Source organism: Pogona vitticeps, chromosome 5 (assembly GCF_051106095.1).
Source record: "Pogona vitticeps strain Pit_001003342236 chromosome 5, PviZW2.1, whole genome shotgun sequence".
Lineage (NCBI taxonomy): Eukaryota > Metazoa > Chordata > Lepidosauria > Squamata > Agamidae > Pogona > Pogona vitticeps.
Genome location: NC_135787.1, coordinates 196,930,665 through 196,948,740, shown reverse-complemented (window position 1 = coordinate 196,948,740; position 18,076 = coordinate 196,930,665). Strand labels below are relative to the sequence as shown.

The following is an 18,076-nucleotide window of genomic DNA, read 5'->3' as shown; positions in this document are numbered from 1 at the left end:
AAAAAACATTGTTTCGCGAAGAATCGGTTCCCGAAGCAGGGAACCGATCATCGCAAAGCAAAAAAACCCCATTTAGACCATTGTTTTGCGATCGCAAAAACGTCGTCATGAAGCGGAGTAATCGTAAAGCGGGGTACCACTGTACAGCATTTTGGCTCCTTGAGAATCTTTGCCCTTTGAGACTGGGTATTTCTTGTACCCAGATAAGGCTGACAGTTATATCAAGTCCAGAAAACAGTTAAAGATGTCAATAAACAGGAGCAAATTCAGAGGAGAGCAACAAGGACGATCAAAGGACTGGAAACCAAGCCCTCTCAGAAAAGACTGAAAGAACAGGGCACATTTAACCTTGAGAAAAGAAGACTGAGAGGAGATAGGATAGCACTTTTCAAACACTTGGAAGGCAGTTATACAGGAGGAGCAAGATCTGTTCTTGATCATCCCAGAGTGCAGGACACATAATAATGGGCTCAAGCTACAGGAACATACAGGAGAAAATTGTGCAACCATCTCCCATATCTGCTTTGATTTCAAATCCTGCACTGAGTGGCCTTGTAGGCCACTTGCAATGCCATTATTCTATGATTTTAAATTCAACATACATTTTATCTATAGCATCCCCACTACCTATTAAGAGGTTACCTGTTAAATAATAAGAGTAGCCTGTTAGGATTTGTTCTTGACAAGTCCATGTTGCCTTTGTCACTGAACCACCTGCAATCCCAGAGGTTGCAAGCCAATCAATAATATGTCCCGCACCCATGAAAGGCACTGAAACACCCCTTGCAAGGAATGTATATGCTAAGTCACAAGCAGGATAACTCAACCACTTACGTATTCTTGCACTCAGAACACTCATAGATAAACTTGTATTTTATCTCATAGTTGTGGCAGCGCGAAACCATGGGGAGTTCTGGGTGAATCAGGACAGACTTCTTTGCATATAGGTTCCAAAATCGCCCATGCCCATCTCGAATGCCATGGATGAGCCAGGCAGCTGCATGGCACAGTTCATGGATCAGCGTGTCCCTCAGGCGATCTAAGCAAGAGACAAAACAGGAGACATATTCGGAGCCCAGAAAAAAGATCTATGTGCTTCTATATGTAAGCAGAGTCTAGAAACATTTGGGAGAGCAGATGCAATAGCAACTGTGGTGGGCGGATCACATGCACAACATCACAGTTCTGCTTTGCAATATGCCATCTGGTCTCTTCACAATGTACAGCTGCCCAGAATATGGCATATGCATTGGGGGAAGAGGACAGAACAATTTTTCTAAGAAGAAGAAAAAGAAATAAAGGGCTCTTCAACAGCTTTTGCTACTAATGGCAACAGCCTGGGGTAAGATCATAGAACCATAAAATAATGGGGTTGGAACGGCCCTATAAGGCCATCAAGGCCAACCCTCTGCTCAATGCATAAATCCAAATCAAAGTATATTTGAAATATGGTTCTCTAATTTTCTCTTTAATGCCTCCAGCGTTGGAGTGCTCACTGTGACAAACCCAGACCTACTGGGATCTATCACACAGTTACTAAGCTGCCACCAACCATTCCCTATAATAAGTCACACAGACCAGGGATGGATTTTTAAACAACAAAAGAATAAGGTTTATTTTAAATACAAACAGGGTAAATAAAACAATCAGGTGAATAAAATAAAGTAACGTGGCTTATTCTCACACACACAAGCATACAGTTTGGTTCACCTAGAACCTTTAACTTAAAGCACAGACCCTGAACCCATCAGTTCTGGCTAACCCACAGACCCCTGAACCTTTCAGGCTGGTACTCTGACACACAGTAGTACCCTGTCAGACACCCAGACTCCCACAACAGCTTCTTCTTCCCCAGCTGCTGCTTCGTCCCAACCCAGTGTCTCACAGTCTGTCTCAGCATCTACTCTTCACCACACAGGCATCACATATTTATACAGTACAGCCCCTCCTCCTGATGTCCCGCCTTCCACTCCCCATAGGATGGAACTTTCCCTCCAAACCCATGACAGACAGGTAACATCAGTGCTGTTATGTAACACCTCCCCTCTTTAAAAGTTGTTTTGTAGGGGGAAAGCTAAAAGTGCTTTTCACCAAAAAACAACCTTGATAAAACACACAACAACAGTTATACATACCATATTATACTTACTCATACTTACATTCTAAGTTAAACCATAGCAAATAGGCATTTAAACATTTACCATATACATTACATCAATTTACCTTTATTAATACCAACCAAATTCAAAACCAGGTACATTTTAACTTTTTGTTTTCATTATATACATATAGTCCATGTTCTTTCGCCGTCTTCAGTCTTCAGGTCTTCTTGATAAGGCGTCAGCAACACAGTTCACTGACCCTCTGACCACCTTCACTTCAAAGTCATAGTCCTGTAAGTTCAAAGCCCACCTCATAAGTTTGCTATTGTGGGTTTTCATTGTCTTTAACCATTGCAATGGTGAATGGTCAGTACACAGAATAAAATGTCTTCCCCAGATGTAAGGCTTGGCCTTCTGGATCGCGTAGACTATGGCCAAACACTCCTTCTCCACGGTTGCCAAATGTCTCTCACCTTTTTGAAGTTTCCTACTCAGGTAGGACACTGGATGCTGGTCACCATTCTCATCCTCCTGGCACAGAACTGCTCCTACCCCGCTGTTAGACGCATCGGTGTAGATGATGAACTCCCGGTCGAAGTCTGGAGCACGCAGGACAGGATAGTTGATCAACGCCTCCTTCAACCTCTGGAACGCCGCCTCACAGTCGCTGGTCCACGGGATGCGGTCATCAGCCTTCTTCCTCGTCAGATCGGTCAGCGGAGCCGCAATCTCGCTAAACCTCGGGATGAACTTTCTGTAGTAGCCCACCAACCCAAGAAATGATTTGACTTTTTTCTTGGTGTTGGGTCTGGGCCAATCACGAACAGCTTCTATTTTGGCCTCCAGGGGTTTTATCACTCCTCCCCCTACCTTGTGACCCAAGTATTTTCTTTCTGGGATACCCAGCTGCAGTTTGCTCTCTCTGCAGAGCCTAGGCCAAAGCACTTCCTCCCCTGGGTTAAAGCGCCTCTCCCTGCCTTCCTGGTCATCCCAAGCTTTCTTTCTGACCTTTTGAGCTGGCAGGGTCTCTGCTGATAGCTCTAGGTTTCTCCTTAGGTCATTCATCAAGGTGTCTATGTAAGTCACAACGTCTTGTGGGTCACCCTGGGCGATCTGCCCCCAACCCTGCTCGATCAAATCAAGGGGCCCCTTCACCCCTTTCCCAAATAAAAGTTCAAATGGACTGAACCCGGTACTGGCTTGTGGCACTGATCGATAAGCAACCAAAAGGGATTGCAGCTTCTGGTCCCAATTGTTTGGATTCTCTGCCAAGAAAGCCCTAATCATGCGCATTAGAGTCCCATTGAACTTCTCAGTTACCCCATCACTTTCAGGATGATAGGCAGTGGCTTCCCTGAGCTTAATTCCACAGATTTGCCATAAGCGTTTCATGAGCTTTGACGTGAACGATGTGCCCAAATCTGTGATTATCTCTGAGGCAAATCCCATCCTGGACATGTACCCCACCAAAGCATCGGCCACTGTGTTAGTTTCGATGTTTGTCAAGGGTATGGCTTCAGGATACCTTGTGGCATGGTCCACAATTGTTAGTATGAACCTATTCCCCCTCTTTGTGGCCTTGGGCAAAGGTCCCACAATATCCACCCCTATGCATTTGAACGGAGTGTCAATCACAGGCAAAGGGCACAACTTTGCTTTGGTCCTGTCGCGGTTATTCCCCTGCCTTTGACACACATCGCATTGTTTACAGAACTCCCTGATCTGCTTCCCTATGTCATGCCAGTAGAAATTCTGTGTGATTCTCTGCTGTGTTTTGTTGACCCCTAAGTGTGCAGCAAACATGTCAGAGTGCCCCCTTTGTAAGATCATGGGGCGATACTTTTCAGGTACCACCAGCTGACTTCTGATCCCATCTCCCCCTTTTGAGATATTCCTCAGGGTTTCTCTATATAAAATCCCCTTTTTCTCCAGAAATCTCACTGGGGTTTCAGGTGTTAGCTGGGCGTCAGTCACCTGTTCAAAACACTTTTGGAGAGTGGCGTCTGCCTTCTGCTCCTGTCCAAATCTGCTGTCTGTGGTTAAGGTTTCCACCACAGCTTCTGAACTCCCCTCTGCTTCCGTCTCTGGCTCATCATTACCCCCCTGAACTGTCCCTGTGGTGGCTTGTGAGCGTGTAATCACTAGCACCCGTTTCACATGTTCAGCCAGGTCATTTCCCACGAGCACGGCTGCTGGCAGAGTCGATGAAATTGCTAGGCGCCAAGCTCCCCTCCAGCCTTGAAAGTTGACAGGTACCTCAGCTACTGGCAGAGAGATTACCTGCCCCTCAATCCCTGCCACCTTTATGCTCTCATTTGGGATTATAAACTCCCTAGGGATGATATCTGGATGGCACAGGGTTACCTGGGAACAAGTGTCCCGCAGCCCCCTATACTGACGGTCAAGTATTCCTACGTCCACCCCTGCTGTCTCAAACAACTGAGAATCTGTTTTTATCAGCAAGCAGCGCTTTACCTCCACCAGAGGACCATTTTCCTCAGCCTGATCAGCAGAGGTAGCTGTTCCAGACTGAGTAGCCATGGCAACAGGCTCCCTCAGTGACACTGAGCTTTGCTCTTTCTGGACACAGAACACAGCTTTTGGCTTGGTCCCACTAGACTCCTGAGGCACCATTCCTTTTAGCTGCTTTAATTTCTGACACTCTGAGATTAGATGACCCTTTCCCTGACAGAAATAACATTTTCTGGTGTATTTTGATTCTCTCTCCTCTTGTTTGGGTTTTCCCTCCAAATTCTGAGGGCTTGGTTTCATGCCTGAGGGCTTCCCTTCACCATGGGCCCCTCCCCCTTGCTGGCTTTTCCCTGGTCCCTGAGAGTACTTGCTGTAGGTTTCTTTGGGTTTACCTACAGATTTCCCCTCACCCAAGGGCTTTCTTATTTGGGAGATAAAATCCGCGATTTCTGCGGCTGCTGCCACAGATTTCGGTTTCCTTTCCCTCACCTGGAATTTCAATTCCCCCTGCAGGACTGAATAGAACTGTTCCAGGGCTATCAAGTCTTTAAGCTGCTCATAGGTCTCTATTCCCTCCTGCGATAGCCATTTCTCAAGCAGCCTCACCAATTGGGCCCCCACTTGGGTAAAAGTCTGTTCTGGTTTCTTGGTGAGGGACCTGAATCTTTGTCTCAGCTGCTCTGCATTTATCCCATGTCTGGCAAACACCAGTTTTTTAAACTCTGCAAAATCTTTCATCAATTCCTCAGGCATCTCGGCATAAACCTCAGCCAGGCTACCACTGATTAAAGACCGCATGATGGTCATCTTCTCAGTTTCCCTTACTGAGAAGTCCACAAACGCTCTTTCCACTAAGGAAAAGAACACCTCAGGACAATCTCCCTTGTGGTACACAGGGAATTTCTTCAGGTCAGCCTTAGACAATTGGCCTCCCTCAGAATCCCTATTATTATTATTGTTCTGGTTCATCAGTTCCAGTTTTCTTAATTCAAACGCCATTTTCTCTCTCTCCAATGCCAATTCAAATTGTCTCTGTTTCTCTCTTTCCCTTTGCTCCATTTCAAATTGCCTTTCCCTTTCCTCCCTTCTTTCTCTCTCTAATCTTTCCTCCATTTCCCTCACCCTCAGCTCATGCTGTTGGGCTAGGAGTATTTTTCTGAGTTCTGGGTCCTGCTCTCCTGTGCTGTCACCTTGCACTGAGCCAAATTCCTCCTCAGAACCTTGGTCAATCTGGGGGTCTTTCACTTCACTCATTTCTGCTACTTGGCTTCGAGTCAAGGGCATAACCCCCCCCTCAGAACAGGCTGCTTTAAAAAGTCAAGCCTCAAAATAAAACGACCACTTTTTTCCTTTTTGCCTCAGAACCAGCTCTCCCCAGAGATTGCTGCTGTTCTTCAGCACTAAATTTGCAACAGTATCGAGTCAGAGCCTACCCCCCTCTGCTGGGCCTCTCAGCTGGCAAGCTAGCTCACTGTTGCTACGCAGTTTTGCCTCAGCGTTTTCCCGCCAAAATCAGGCTGCCTCAGAGCACCTTAATCTAAGTCTCCCCAGTTGGCACGTTCTTCTACTAGTGCACCTCCCCGTGAGGTACACCTAGAAGATTACCTACGCGCCTCAGACTGTCCCTGACTAGACCCCCCTTGCTCTGGGCACACTTGCCAAGGCTTTGCTGGACCGCTGGACAACTGGACCAGTCGTATCCCACACGCTGGACACCAATCAATGTGACAAACCCAGACCTACTGGGATCTATCACACAGTTACTAAGCTGCCACCAACCATTCCCTATAATAAGTCACACAGACCAGGGATGGATTTTTAAACAACAAAAGAATAAGGTTTATTTTAAATACAAACAGGGTAAATAAAACAATCAGGTGAATAAAATAAAGTAACGTGGCTTATTCTCACACACACAAGCATACAGTTTGGTTCACCTAGAACCTTTAACTTAAAGCACAGACCCTGAACCCATCAGTTCTGGCTAACCCACAGACCCCTGAACCTTTCAGGCTGGTACTCTGACACACAGTAGTACCCTGTCAGACACCCAGACTCCCACAACAGCTTCTTCTTCCCCAGCTGCTGCTTCGTCCCAACCCAGTGTCTCACAGTCTGTCTCAGCATCTACTCTTCACCACACAGGCATCACATATTTATACAGTACAGCCCCTCCTCCTGATGTCCCGCCTTCCACTCCCCATAGGATGGAACTTTCCCTCCAAACCCATGACAGACAGGTAACATCAGTGCTGTTATGTAACACTCACCACCTCCCGAGGTAACTGGTTTCTTTGTTGTACTGCTCTGATAGTCAGGAAGTTTTCCACATGAGAACAGATCCTGCCCCTTCTCTGTAGGACTGCCTTCAAGTATTTGAAGAATACTATACTATCTCCCCTCAGTATTCAAAGCTAAACATGCCTGGTTCTTTCAGCCTTATAGCTTGGTTTCTGAAGTCAAGATATATTACACCTACAGCATTCCCACCATCTCACGGGGAGGTTACCTGATTTTTTAAAAATGAGAGCAGATTAGCCTGTCAGGATTTGTTTTTTGACCAACCCCTATTGACTTCTGGTTATCACAGCATTATTTTTCAAGGCGCTTGGGGAACGGCTGCTTTATAATCTGCTCAATTTTTTTCCTGAGATTGATGTCAGGCTGATTGGTTTGTAGTTCCCTGTTTCCTCCTTTTTGTCCTTTCTGGAGACTAGAACATGTTAGTCTTCGTCCAGTCATATGGCACCCGTCCTCCTTGATTTCAATAAAATAAGAGTCTATGGTTCTCAGAGTTCTTCAGCCAGTTGCTTTGATGCTCTCAGATGCATTTCACTGGGCTATGGAAATTTGAACTTGCTCAAAGTAATAAGATACAGTACTGTGTTCCTTGACTATTTGACTATCCATCTCAAACTGCAATCCTGTCCCCTCCCTTTACATTTTACATTTGCATAAACTGTCTTTTGGGAGAAGACTGAACTGAAGAAAAAAGTGAGCTTTCTCTGTCTTTTGTCATGTAAATATTTGAAGAATGCTTTTGTTGTTTTTAGTTTTATCAGTACAAAACAAACAGGTAGCAAAGCCTTGCAAAAGCTGACCTTTGTTTTCAGCATGAGCTCATTCTCAGCTTTTGCAAGGCTTTGCTGCCTGTCTGTACTCTTTCTTTGTGGTCTGGTCTTCCTTCCATATGTGTCCTGTTACATTTTCTGAGCTTTTTGTGGAGTCACAACCCTCTTTTTCAATGTCTTCTTTTTTTCTTCTTGGAATGGTTTATAGTTTTGCCTTTAGAATTTCCTTTTTGGAACACAGGAACATAAGAACAGCCCTGTGCTGGATCAGGCCAAGGGCCCGTCTAGTCCAGCTTCCTGTATCTCACAGTGGCCCCACACAAGACAACTAGAGAGCCGTCTCCTGATAGCCCTCCCCTGCATCTGGTATTTTGAGATACCTTCCTGCTAAGACTGGATATTATACATCCCCATCATGGCTTGTAACCTGCAATGGACTTTTCCTCCAGAAATCTGTCCAATCCCCCTTTAAAGGCATCTAGGTCAGATGCCACCACCAAATCAAGGTGGTTGTAGAAAGAGCTTTAAGACAGGGTTCTGCTGCTGTAAGGTAAAGGTTCCCCTTGACATTTAGTCCAGTCGTGTCTGACTCTAGGGCACGGTGCTCATCCCCGTCTCCAAGCTGTAGAGCCAGAGTTTGTCTGAAGACAGTTTTCCATGGTCACGTGGCAACGCAACTAGACATGGAACGCCGTTACCTTCCCACTGAGGTGGTCCCTATTTATTTACTCGCATTTACATGCTTTCGAACGGCTAGGTTGGCGGGAGCTGGGACAAGTGACGGGAGCTCACTCCATCGCGTGGATTCGATCTTACGACTGCTGGTCTTCTGACTCTGTAGCACAGAGGCTTCTGCGGTTTAACCCACAGCGCCACCACGTCCCCTTCTACTGCTGTAATCCCATATAAATCAACTGAACATATGCAAGAGTTGACTCACCAAATTCTCATTTATTCAACTAGACTACAAGAGTTTGACACATTATGGTAAGCAACAGGATTTCAGTCACACAGCCAGATACTGTAATTACAAATGGTTTTATGTCAGGAACGACAAAATCAGGAGAAACCAAGACGCATTACAACACATTAGGGGCGCTAATGAAATGTCTGTCCAAATCATTTCAATTAGCTTTCTCACAAAAACCACTAGCATAACCAGCACGCAAGTCTATGCTCCAATGAAAATAGGAGGACCAACTATACGGTGGCCACAAAGTTGTGAGTTTGCAAGAGTGGAGCAGAGCTGTTAATGGCAAGGCATTTTGGGAGTCATTCATAGGGTTACTATGTTACAGATGACTCAACGGTACATAACAAACAAAACATGTGCTGGCATAACACCGTGCAGGGCTTTGAAGAGCACCGATATCTGCTATTTTGCCAGGAAGTTTAGCAAAGGAAGATCATAGCTGCAAAGAACAGTCAAGAGAAATCTGGCCAACATCTTCTAAATCAAAAACAAAACAAAAAAACCTTTATCGATCCAACTTCAAAGATGGGAGATTAATCCAGGTCCAATTTCTGAAATGTTTATACACCTCTGACTTATTTTTCATCACAAAGCAATAACTGTAACGGGTATGATCATCGACTATTGTCAAAACATATCGCGAACCACCCATAGATGGCGGCAGAGGACCTATAACATCTGCGTGTACAAGCTCAAACGCTCTCTGTGTTTGTTTTGTCCTTTCTTTAGGAATCTTACAAACCTTAGACTTCGCTAATTTACAAATGTCACAGTCTAGGTAATTCTTACATGCTTTCACTTCTGCCCCCTTGGCAAAGCTTTCCATTTTCTGTATTACTTTAAAACTTGCATGCCCAAGCCTCCTATGCAATAGATGCACACACTTATCATGATCTGGCACATTCCTTACCACATTAGCTGCTTTGTTATCATTCAGTACATACAATCATTTCCTCTCTTTATAATACACATGTTATTCTCAAACATTACTATATATCCTTCTTTTGTTAACCTGGAAATACTGAGGATACTACATTCCAGATTGGGGACATATAAGACATTATTAAACTCCTTTTTCAAACCTGGTACATAAGGGGGTCATGGCGGTCACACTGAACATGACAAGCAGTGCTATCCAAAACTGGCATGATTTTTTTAAACGACAAATGTGCATTAACTCTTTATGCTATATGTGGAACTAGAGGTTGAGTTTGATTTCCTCCCATGTCTCGTTAACAGGGGCTGGACTCTATGATCCATAGGGTCTCTTTGAGCTCTGCAGTTCACGGATGATGATGATGATGATGATAAAGGCATTTCCAGAACCTATACTGGAAATGCGCAAGCCTTTCCCCCACTTACCTGGAGAATCACAGACTTTCTCCGACAACATGATCCGCGCATAGCGCTGCCCCTCCGGACCCTTCAGCTGGCCTGTTACACAGCACCCTGCTGTCTTCTGCATTTTCTTATTCCAGAGGATCTCCATTTGCTCTGGCAACTGAAAGGAATAGCAAGGTGTATGTGACCAGATGCTTAGTTTCCTTCCAATGAGAAAACAGGAGGCAAAAGGCAAGAGAAACCAGCCTCCTAGAGTTCTAGCACAGCTGTGGCCACTGCAGCTGTTGAGCTGTAGCTAAAACCTCCTACTGGGGAGGAAAGCGCTGACCGGCCACCTTTCTACACGCTCCCAAGTCTTTGTCCTTGCTGCCTGGGAGCAGGGAAGGCACCTACAGATTCTACTTGCCCAAGAAACCAGAGGCAGGGGGTGGGGGTGGGGGACGGGATGCTAGTGGTGCATCGCCCTCATCCTGTACAGCTCCACAGAGGAGCTGGGACCATCCGCTCTCTTTTCCTTAGCTTCTAAACCCACAGGCAACAAGAGTGCTCTCAGTTACTCTTGTACATGACTGAGCAAATCAGTTTTGGCATTAAAATACTCTTTCCATCAGCAGCTTCTTTTATGCACAGATACCTCTGAGAGTTCACTTGGAAAGAGAGAACGTAAGAAAAAGGCTCTCCTCTCATACTTCTGACCTTGCCATAGTAAAGCATGCCCAGGGGCAGCTCTCACACCTCGACCACCCGTAACAGGCAACACAGAAGAAATCCTATCTCCAGCTGCTCCTGGGAGACAGAAATCGGAAGTGCTGCTCAGACTGCAGGTTCCATAAACCGACTTCCCAAGGGTAAACAGCCCTCTCTAACCTGCTGGTGAAAAAAACAGCTCGTGGGAGAGAAGGCGCCTCTCCTCTGCGGAAGGAAAACAAACAACCCAGTGGCTCTCCCAAGCCCTGCTGTGCTGGTGTATTTCCAAGAAACCGGGTGGAAGTGCCGTTAGGGAGCGCACGGGGCTCCCTTCACGGGGCTCCCTCTACGACCCTCAGGATTCAAAGAAGGAAACGGGAATTCTGGCTAACTGCAAAATGGCTAGCTTGGGAAAGAAAGCCCAGATCCGTCAGCCTCTTTCTAGCAGTAATCCTGGGAAAAAAAACAAAAACCCCAGGTGAACAGGATACCTTTTGCTCAAACACAGACGAGTTATAAAAAGCATACAGCTTCTGTGCCAACTCTTCTTTTTTGCTCCGGAAATGCTTCGATTGCTGGGAATCCGGGTTTGACAGTTCTTGCAAGAAGCAGCCCTTGACCTGACATGAACCCCTGTGGAGACAAAACGCCCATCAAAAGGAAGGCACTGAAACCCTGGCCTGAGATGTAGCCACTCTGGGGGCCATTCAGACAGAAGGCCCAAGGTTCACACTCAGGTTGCTTGTGTGGAGAGCAGGCCACATGGAGGCAGGCGCCACGCTTGCCCTGAAGCAGGTCGCTGAAAGGGGCATCTGAGAGCTTGGCAGCCACCTCTCATATACAGGCCTGATCCTAATTCTTCTTCCCTCCACTTCAGCCCATCTTAGTCACCTCTTCAAGGGCCAGAAAGAGTCAAAAATAATAAAAAGTGCAGTTCTAACACACTGAAAGGCTGGTCCAATGCAGAGGCTGCAATGCACGGCACCGACTGTGTAGAGCCGGCTCCTGGTGCAGCTTACGCCCGGCCCCCTCCCTGGGAACGCTCACAAGGCCACGTAAAACGCTGCTTTTCAGGGAGGCCTTCCACATAATGACCCCGTCGGGTTTTACGCCTCTTGTCCTGCTACTAGAGAGGCAATTGCCTCTGGGGCCATTCGTTTTATTCTGTCAAATGTTTTAATTTCTTAGGGTTAGTTGCAGTTTTATTAGTATATGTTTTATTTATTGTCGTAAACTGACCAAAATAGTACATTGCACCAATGGGGTGGTAGAGTGATTAAATAAGTAAATAAATAAGTAAATAAATAAATAGCTCCACACAGGGGACCACCACGAAGCATTTTAATGCGTCCTGGAGCTCTTCATGTAAAAAACGATAACTGCACTCAGGGGAGTGTCCAGACCAAGAGTTTTACCTTCATATCACACCCATCACCCCCTTCTCAGGTGTAACAAGCAAAGTTTTTAAAGCCAGACATGTACTTCAGCCACTTCCAGTTTTCTCAGGTGGATCAAAATGCCAGATGCAAGGGAGGGGTATCGCGAGACAGGTATCTCGTTGTCTCGTGTGCTCCCAGGGGCATCTGGTGGGGCCAGTGTGAGATACAGAAAGCTGGACCAGATGGGCTCTTGGCCTGATCCAGTAGGACTCCTCTTATGTCAAGGGAGGCAGGCAAAATTAGACCCTCCAACACATTAGAATTTGCTTTTTAAGCACTTTGGCAGGTTCATGCCCTCCTATGAGAAGGGAGACAAATTTACTTCTGTTCTTTTTTCCTCCTCTCCTACGGCACTTGATGAGAAAGGGGTAGTGTGGCTTTACACACTTCAAAAGCATTAACAGCAAAGATGCCTGCTAATGCTGTTAAAGTCTGAATTGTTCTAAAGCTTAACATGTCAAGTGGCTGTGTGAAAACCTCAAGGGTTTTCCACCAAACCTCCTTGCTAGATTGAGGCTGGGGCTGTTCTGTCACCTTTAGTCACAGAAGTCGAGGTGGAAGGGATCTTTTCTTCAGGATGACAGGGAACCAGTCGGAAGCCCTCTTCGGGAATTGCCTGTCAACCAACTAAAAACTCAACCAACAGTAGCATCCTCTAGCCTGTGTTTTACCGTCTTGGCCACAATAATTTCACCAGGTAAAAGCCTTGCTAAGGTCAAGTCATGCTATACTCACAGCTCTCCCCTCTACTGAAAAAAGAGGTGGGATCCGTATTAAATGGCTTGTTTTTAAGAGACCCCCGTGCTGGTTGAGTGTCTAATGATCTGTTCTAGAAACTTTCCTGGCATTAGAGTCAAGCTGACCTGTTGGTAGTTGCCTGGAACTTCTTTCCACCTCTTTTCAAAGATGACATTTGCTTGCATCATCTTCAGGGACCTCACCTGTATTTCAGGCCTTGCTAAAGACTATAGAGGGGGACATGGTGGCGCTGCAGGTTAAACCGCAGAAGCCTCTGTGCTGCACGGTCAGAAGACCAGCAGTCGTAAGATCAAACCCACACCACGGAGGGAGTGCCCGTCGCTTTGTCCCAGCTCCTGCCAACCTAGCAGTTTGAAAGCATGTAAAGTGCAAATAAATAAATAGGTACCACGTTGGTGCGACACGGTGTTCCGTGTCTAGTCGCACTGGCCATGGAAAACTGTCTTCAAACGCTGGCTCTACGGCTTGGAGACGGGGATGAGCACCACGCCCTAGAGTCGGACACGACTGGACTAAATGTCAAGGGGAACCTTTCCCTTTACCTAAAGACTATAGACAGAGGCCCTAAGATTAAATCTGCACATTCCTTCCTTCGGTAACTAGGATGTAGTCCTTCTGAACCAGGAGATTCCGCCCGCCCCCCAATTCCCTTCTATTCAGTTTTCTAATCCGGTTACAAGTCTGTAGGTAGACATGTTCCTAAGGCTGCTTTTTACATACATTTTCCCTACAAAAGCAGCTGTATTATTTTACAACTTTTATCATGGTTTCTTTATACCTTTATCTTAAAAATTCTAATAATCAAGCTTTTCTCCTAATTCTGGGTCCAACTTTAGGACTTCTGAGTTTTTATGCTGTGTTGTGAATTTCTATAATTGTGTTACAATTGTGTTCTAGTTCCTTTTTTGTGTTAGCCCTTGACCTTTACTATAGGAAAGCCCTCTTCATATGACTTTCATAGTGGCCCCAGGAACAATTCTAATCCTAACCCTGACATTTGAGGTGGAGGGCTTTTTAAAAAAAAATTGATTCAAATTAATACCTGTTTCCCCTATAAATTCTCAGTGGGCCATCAGCTTCTTTTGGGTGACCAGTTCCCCATTTTACCACTAGAGGGGGCACGGCCAGATATTGTCATCCTTCCTGCATTCATTATACATACAGTACTGTAGTAATCTTAGAACTGCAGGTCTGGAAGGGACCGTGTCTGGATCACCCAGCCCAACCCTAACCCCCAACCTCTGGCTCCGCAGACAGGTCCTTAAACCACTGAGCTATCCAGCGGCCCAACTGGGTTTGCAAATTTGCCATTTACCCATATGGGATTAGTTTGAAACCTTGACGGACCTTGTGCCCATTCTCTTCCTTTCTGGTCTACGTGACCCCCCCTATACCAAGCCCCCTCCTCATTCCCTGAATCCCTTCTGCTAGGCAAGCGCCTCGGCAGTCTAGCAAGACCCACCGGTCGTCGTCTATCCAGTTCCTCATCGAACACTGCGCTTGCACTGCCTTCAGGACAAGACCCCCTTCAGCAAATTGTTCTAATTTAGCAACCACATCTTTCATAAAATTGATTTTGGAGCTCTTTGGCACATAGTAGGCGCAAAGTGTTACTGTTTCTTTTTTGCACGGCGGGGGGCTTTTATGAACACAACTCTCCCATTCTGGCTTGGCAAGACATCTGCTATTTCTGGAGCGTATTGTTGGAGAGGATAATTGCTGGTCCTCTTGCGTTTGATGTCCCAGAGGAAGGGAACCGAGCTTTAAAATAGGGACATCTCAGTGGTTCTTTTATTTTCTCCCCTTGGCATGTTTCTTGTAGCATTCTGGGGTGTATAATTTCACTATTTATACACATCCGGGGTATATAATTTCACTATTTCCATAACCTCATATCTTTTCAGCACTGAGCCCAGTCCATTTACATTCAATGAAACTATTCTAAAGCCATCCGTCATTTTAATTACATGTTTTTCCTTAGATTGTATTGTTCTATGGACCCTGTTGTTTCCTTGCTGCTCTCCCTTGCCCTCAAAGCTTGCTTCAGGACATGGCTCATACCTCACTCTGTGGATCTTAATGCCCATCCGTCCTGCCTTCGGAAGACCTTGGTCTTTGGATTTTGCTTTCTCCCTGCTCTCTGGCAAGTCTTTCTTGTGTCAAAAAACTAAGCAACTAAAATGAAGAAAACTCCCCCCCCCTTCTCTGTGGCTGCAATAGAGGATGCTTATCTGATAGGGATCCTTATCTCTGTGGATGCTTATCTGATATGAACCTTTTTCTCAGAGTCTCTGCCCTCTTTAAGTGGGTCTGACAAGTTCATCTCTTGTTCCTTTCCTCTGCAAGGCTGCTTCGCCATTTGCCAAGCTAGTAGTTCCCACCTAATGTTAACCTCTTGCCTTCTGAGACATCCTCCTCCACCACCCAGTACGTTAAATCATCAATTCAAAAAAGTTTCAGTTAGATTTTCCCTTTTCAATGATTCATTTGCGAGCTGGGCTTTTGGCTGATGCAGTTTCTGGCTTGTTGCTACCAGACTGGTGTTTCCACTCTTCTGTTTGTCTTGTTCTGAATACATCTGGTATTTCATAAATTTCTATTAGCTCCTCTTTATTTGAAGCAGTCCTACCTGTCCTAGGTTAAGCACTGCTTTCCTAAACCCAGCTCATATTGCCCCAGCAGTCTTAGCCACCTCACCACTCCCTCCACCCTCTCCAGATCATTGATGAACAAATGAAGAAGAGTCTCACCCCCCCCCCAAGTACAGAGATCCAAGTTCAAATCTATTCATTTCAAGATGTGACCCTCTATTCCCACACGCTGCTTCCATTTCTTTAAACAGCTGTCATTCCACAAAAGGAAGATGTCAGCTTAACTGCACACAACTCAGATGTTTTGGGAAAGGACTTTATCAAAATCGTTTTGGAACACAAGCTAGTTTCTGCTTCTTTTCCATTTCAAATCTTGTTATAAGTGAATGGGATGCCTGCCTGTCCTGTGAATATCCAGGTAGAGGGAGGACAGCTGTTATTTCATGTGATTTGTATTCCTGCATTGAGCAGGGGTTTAAACTCAACGGCCTTAAAGGCCCCCTTCAGACTTCATGATTCTATGGTGGTTAATGCGGTATCAGGCCAGGGGGTAGGGGTGCAAAGGGTTCAAGTTACTGTCAGTCACGGGCTAATTATTCTCTTTCTGTCTCAGCCAATAAGCGGAAGAGGCAAAATCATGTCCATTACCCTGAGCTCCATGGAGAAAGGGGGGGGGGGCAGAAACGTTATTAGAAAGGACGTCAAACATTCCCCTGGAAGAAACACAATTCATCATGGCTCTCTTCTATGAAGAATGGTAGCAGCAGCGAGACCCCATTCCTCCAGGTCCATGTCACGCTCACCCTAACCCTTTGGGAGCCGCAGCCAATTAGATGACAGGGAAAGCATCATAAGCAACCACCTACCTCCTCTGTGCCAAGTCTGACTGGGTGACGTCACTGAGGACTTTGCACTTCCTGGGAGCCTGAGCAGGAATCAGTGCATCAGGAGCAGATAATGGAGGCAGTGCTGGAAGAAAGGTGATGTCGATGATGACTTACATTTACTGTATGTCTATACGTGGTATGCTTATGCTTACAAAGTAGCTCTAGGTGGCTTAAAGTCTTCACAAAACTAATCACACTATTGCTCCAAACAAACAGAACCAAAACTGCCATAAAGACTATTAAAAGTAATTAAGTTTACATTAAAGTTAGAGATCATACACCGGTTTAAAAACGTGTTTTACATCCTTCTTTTTTTAAAAAAAAGAATGGAATATGATCACAGCTTTGAGGGGACTGCCTTGTAAGTCTGGAAGCCACACAGAACAAATGTCCTCTCCCGAGTTCCTGTCATGGCTTCTGTAGAAATTGGTATTCTTACCAAGACCTCTTAACACTCAGACAGGTTCATAATGATGAGATGAGCAGCTGAAGTATCTGCCTCTAGAGCAGGATATGGAAATCTATGCTTAGGGAATCCAACTGAATTAGAAAGACTCCTTCCATCCTAGAAAGATGAAAGAAGGTTACGGCTATGCCACAGCAGATCCTTAACCTTCCTGTTGCAGTGGTTCCCCCCGTGGCCCTGGCCTCAGCCGCAGGGCTTTCTCACCGCTGGCTTCACTGCTCAACAGGGAAGCAGGATCCCTGTTAAGACCTGGGAGGTCTGGTCAAGCTCAGAAAACCCTACATATCATTGTCTCTGCAACTGGACAACCAAAGAGAATGGCTTTTGAAAGCAAGCCATTCTGTTGGGAATTGTTCCTCATCGCCTGCATGAAGAAACGGAGGAGGAAGCCTGGAGCACACTTTGCTTCCCACCTTCTCATTCACACAAACACCTCCCCGCAACCCACCTTGTTTGCCCAAGACGGACGGACGAACGGACAGCCCGTCGCAGAAGCTCCAGGGAAGGCCTCCCCTCCCATGGCTCTGCTTTTGTGCCCATTCGGGACATTCAGGAAGCGGGCCGCACAGGAGGAGGAGGCGGTCTCCTCAGCTACCTTCTCCTTGTTCCTCTCCCTGGTCAGACGGGGGGGGGGGGGGCAGCCGTTTTTCCTTGAGGGGCTGGTGACTCTCTCTTGTTTAGAATACACAGAACAATTCCGTGCTTCTTTCCCTTAAACCAAAACAATTTTGTCCAGCCATTAATCGTGGCAAAGAACTCAGCATGGCAGGAGGGGAGCTCTCTCTCTTACCGGTCGTGCTTTTCCGGTTTGTGCCCCTCCTGTCTGGAGGAAAGCCCATCCTCTTCCTCACACGCTCAGCAAGGCTGTCCACCTCTTCCTCTGAGCTGCTCGATGCCAGCACGGGGCTTGTTCGTGGCTGCCAGCTCTTCGCTGCCCCTCTAGCCTGAGGGCGCTTGCTGGTGGCACCTCCTTCTCCCTCACTTGCAGAAGAGGCCAAGCCATCCCTGGCTGTCGTGGGACCCTCCTGGGAAGAGGCTGGGTGCCCACTCCTCCACATCGGTGGCTGACTGCCCAGCTGCCTCCCTTTGGGTCCTGCCCTCGGTGTACTTCTGACAAAAACAGAATCATCATCGCTGTCGCTGTCACTAAAGTCCAGTGGAGGCAGAACGGAGGTGGTGCCGGTAGCTTCTTTTCCTGGCAGGCCAGGAATTTTTGGCATGTGTTCTGTAAAGCAACACAACATTTGAAATAGGCTGTTTCCAAACCCATCTCTTGGATGTAAAACTG

At 46.3% G+C, this 18,076-nt stretch overlaps 1 protein-coding gene and 1 long non-coding RNA gene across 2 annotated transcripts in view; both read right to left on the bottom strand.

Moving 5' to 3' along the window:
* Positions 1–18,076, bottom strand: part of GCNA (germ cell nuclear acidic peptidase) — a 29,981-nt gene that overhangs the window by 998 nt on the left and 10,907 nt on the right. Inside the window, exons 6-10 of the mRNA XM_078376790.1 lie at positions 17,579–18,013; positions 16,302–16,404; positions 11,138–11,279; positions 9,981–10,119; positions 835–1,039 (exon numbers count right to left, since the gene is read on the bottom strand). Of these exons, the coding sequence (XP_078232916.1) occupies positions 835–1,039; positions 9,981–10,119; positions 11,138–11,279; positions 16,302–16,404; positions 17,579–18,013 (1,024 nt within the window). The remainder of the gene's footprint in view (positions 1–834; positions 1,040–9,980; positions 10,120–11,137; positions 11,280–16,301; positions 16,405–17,578; positions 18,014–18,076) is intronic.
* LOC144583279 (uncharacterized) lies at positions 13,318–16,295 on the bottom strand. Its single transcript, XR_013536996.1, has 2 exons — positions 14,906–16,295; positions 13,318–14,874 (listed from the first exon to the last, which is right to left on the bottom strand). It is a non-coding gene; the product is annotated as an uncharacterized LOC144583279 (long non-coding RNA).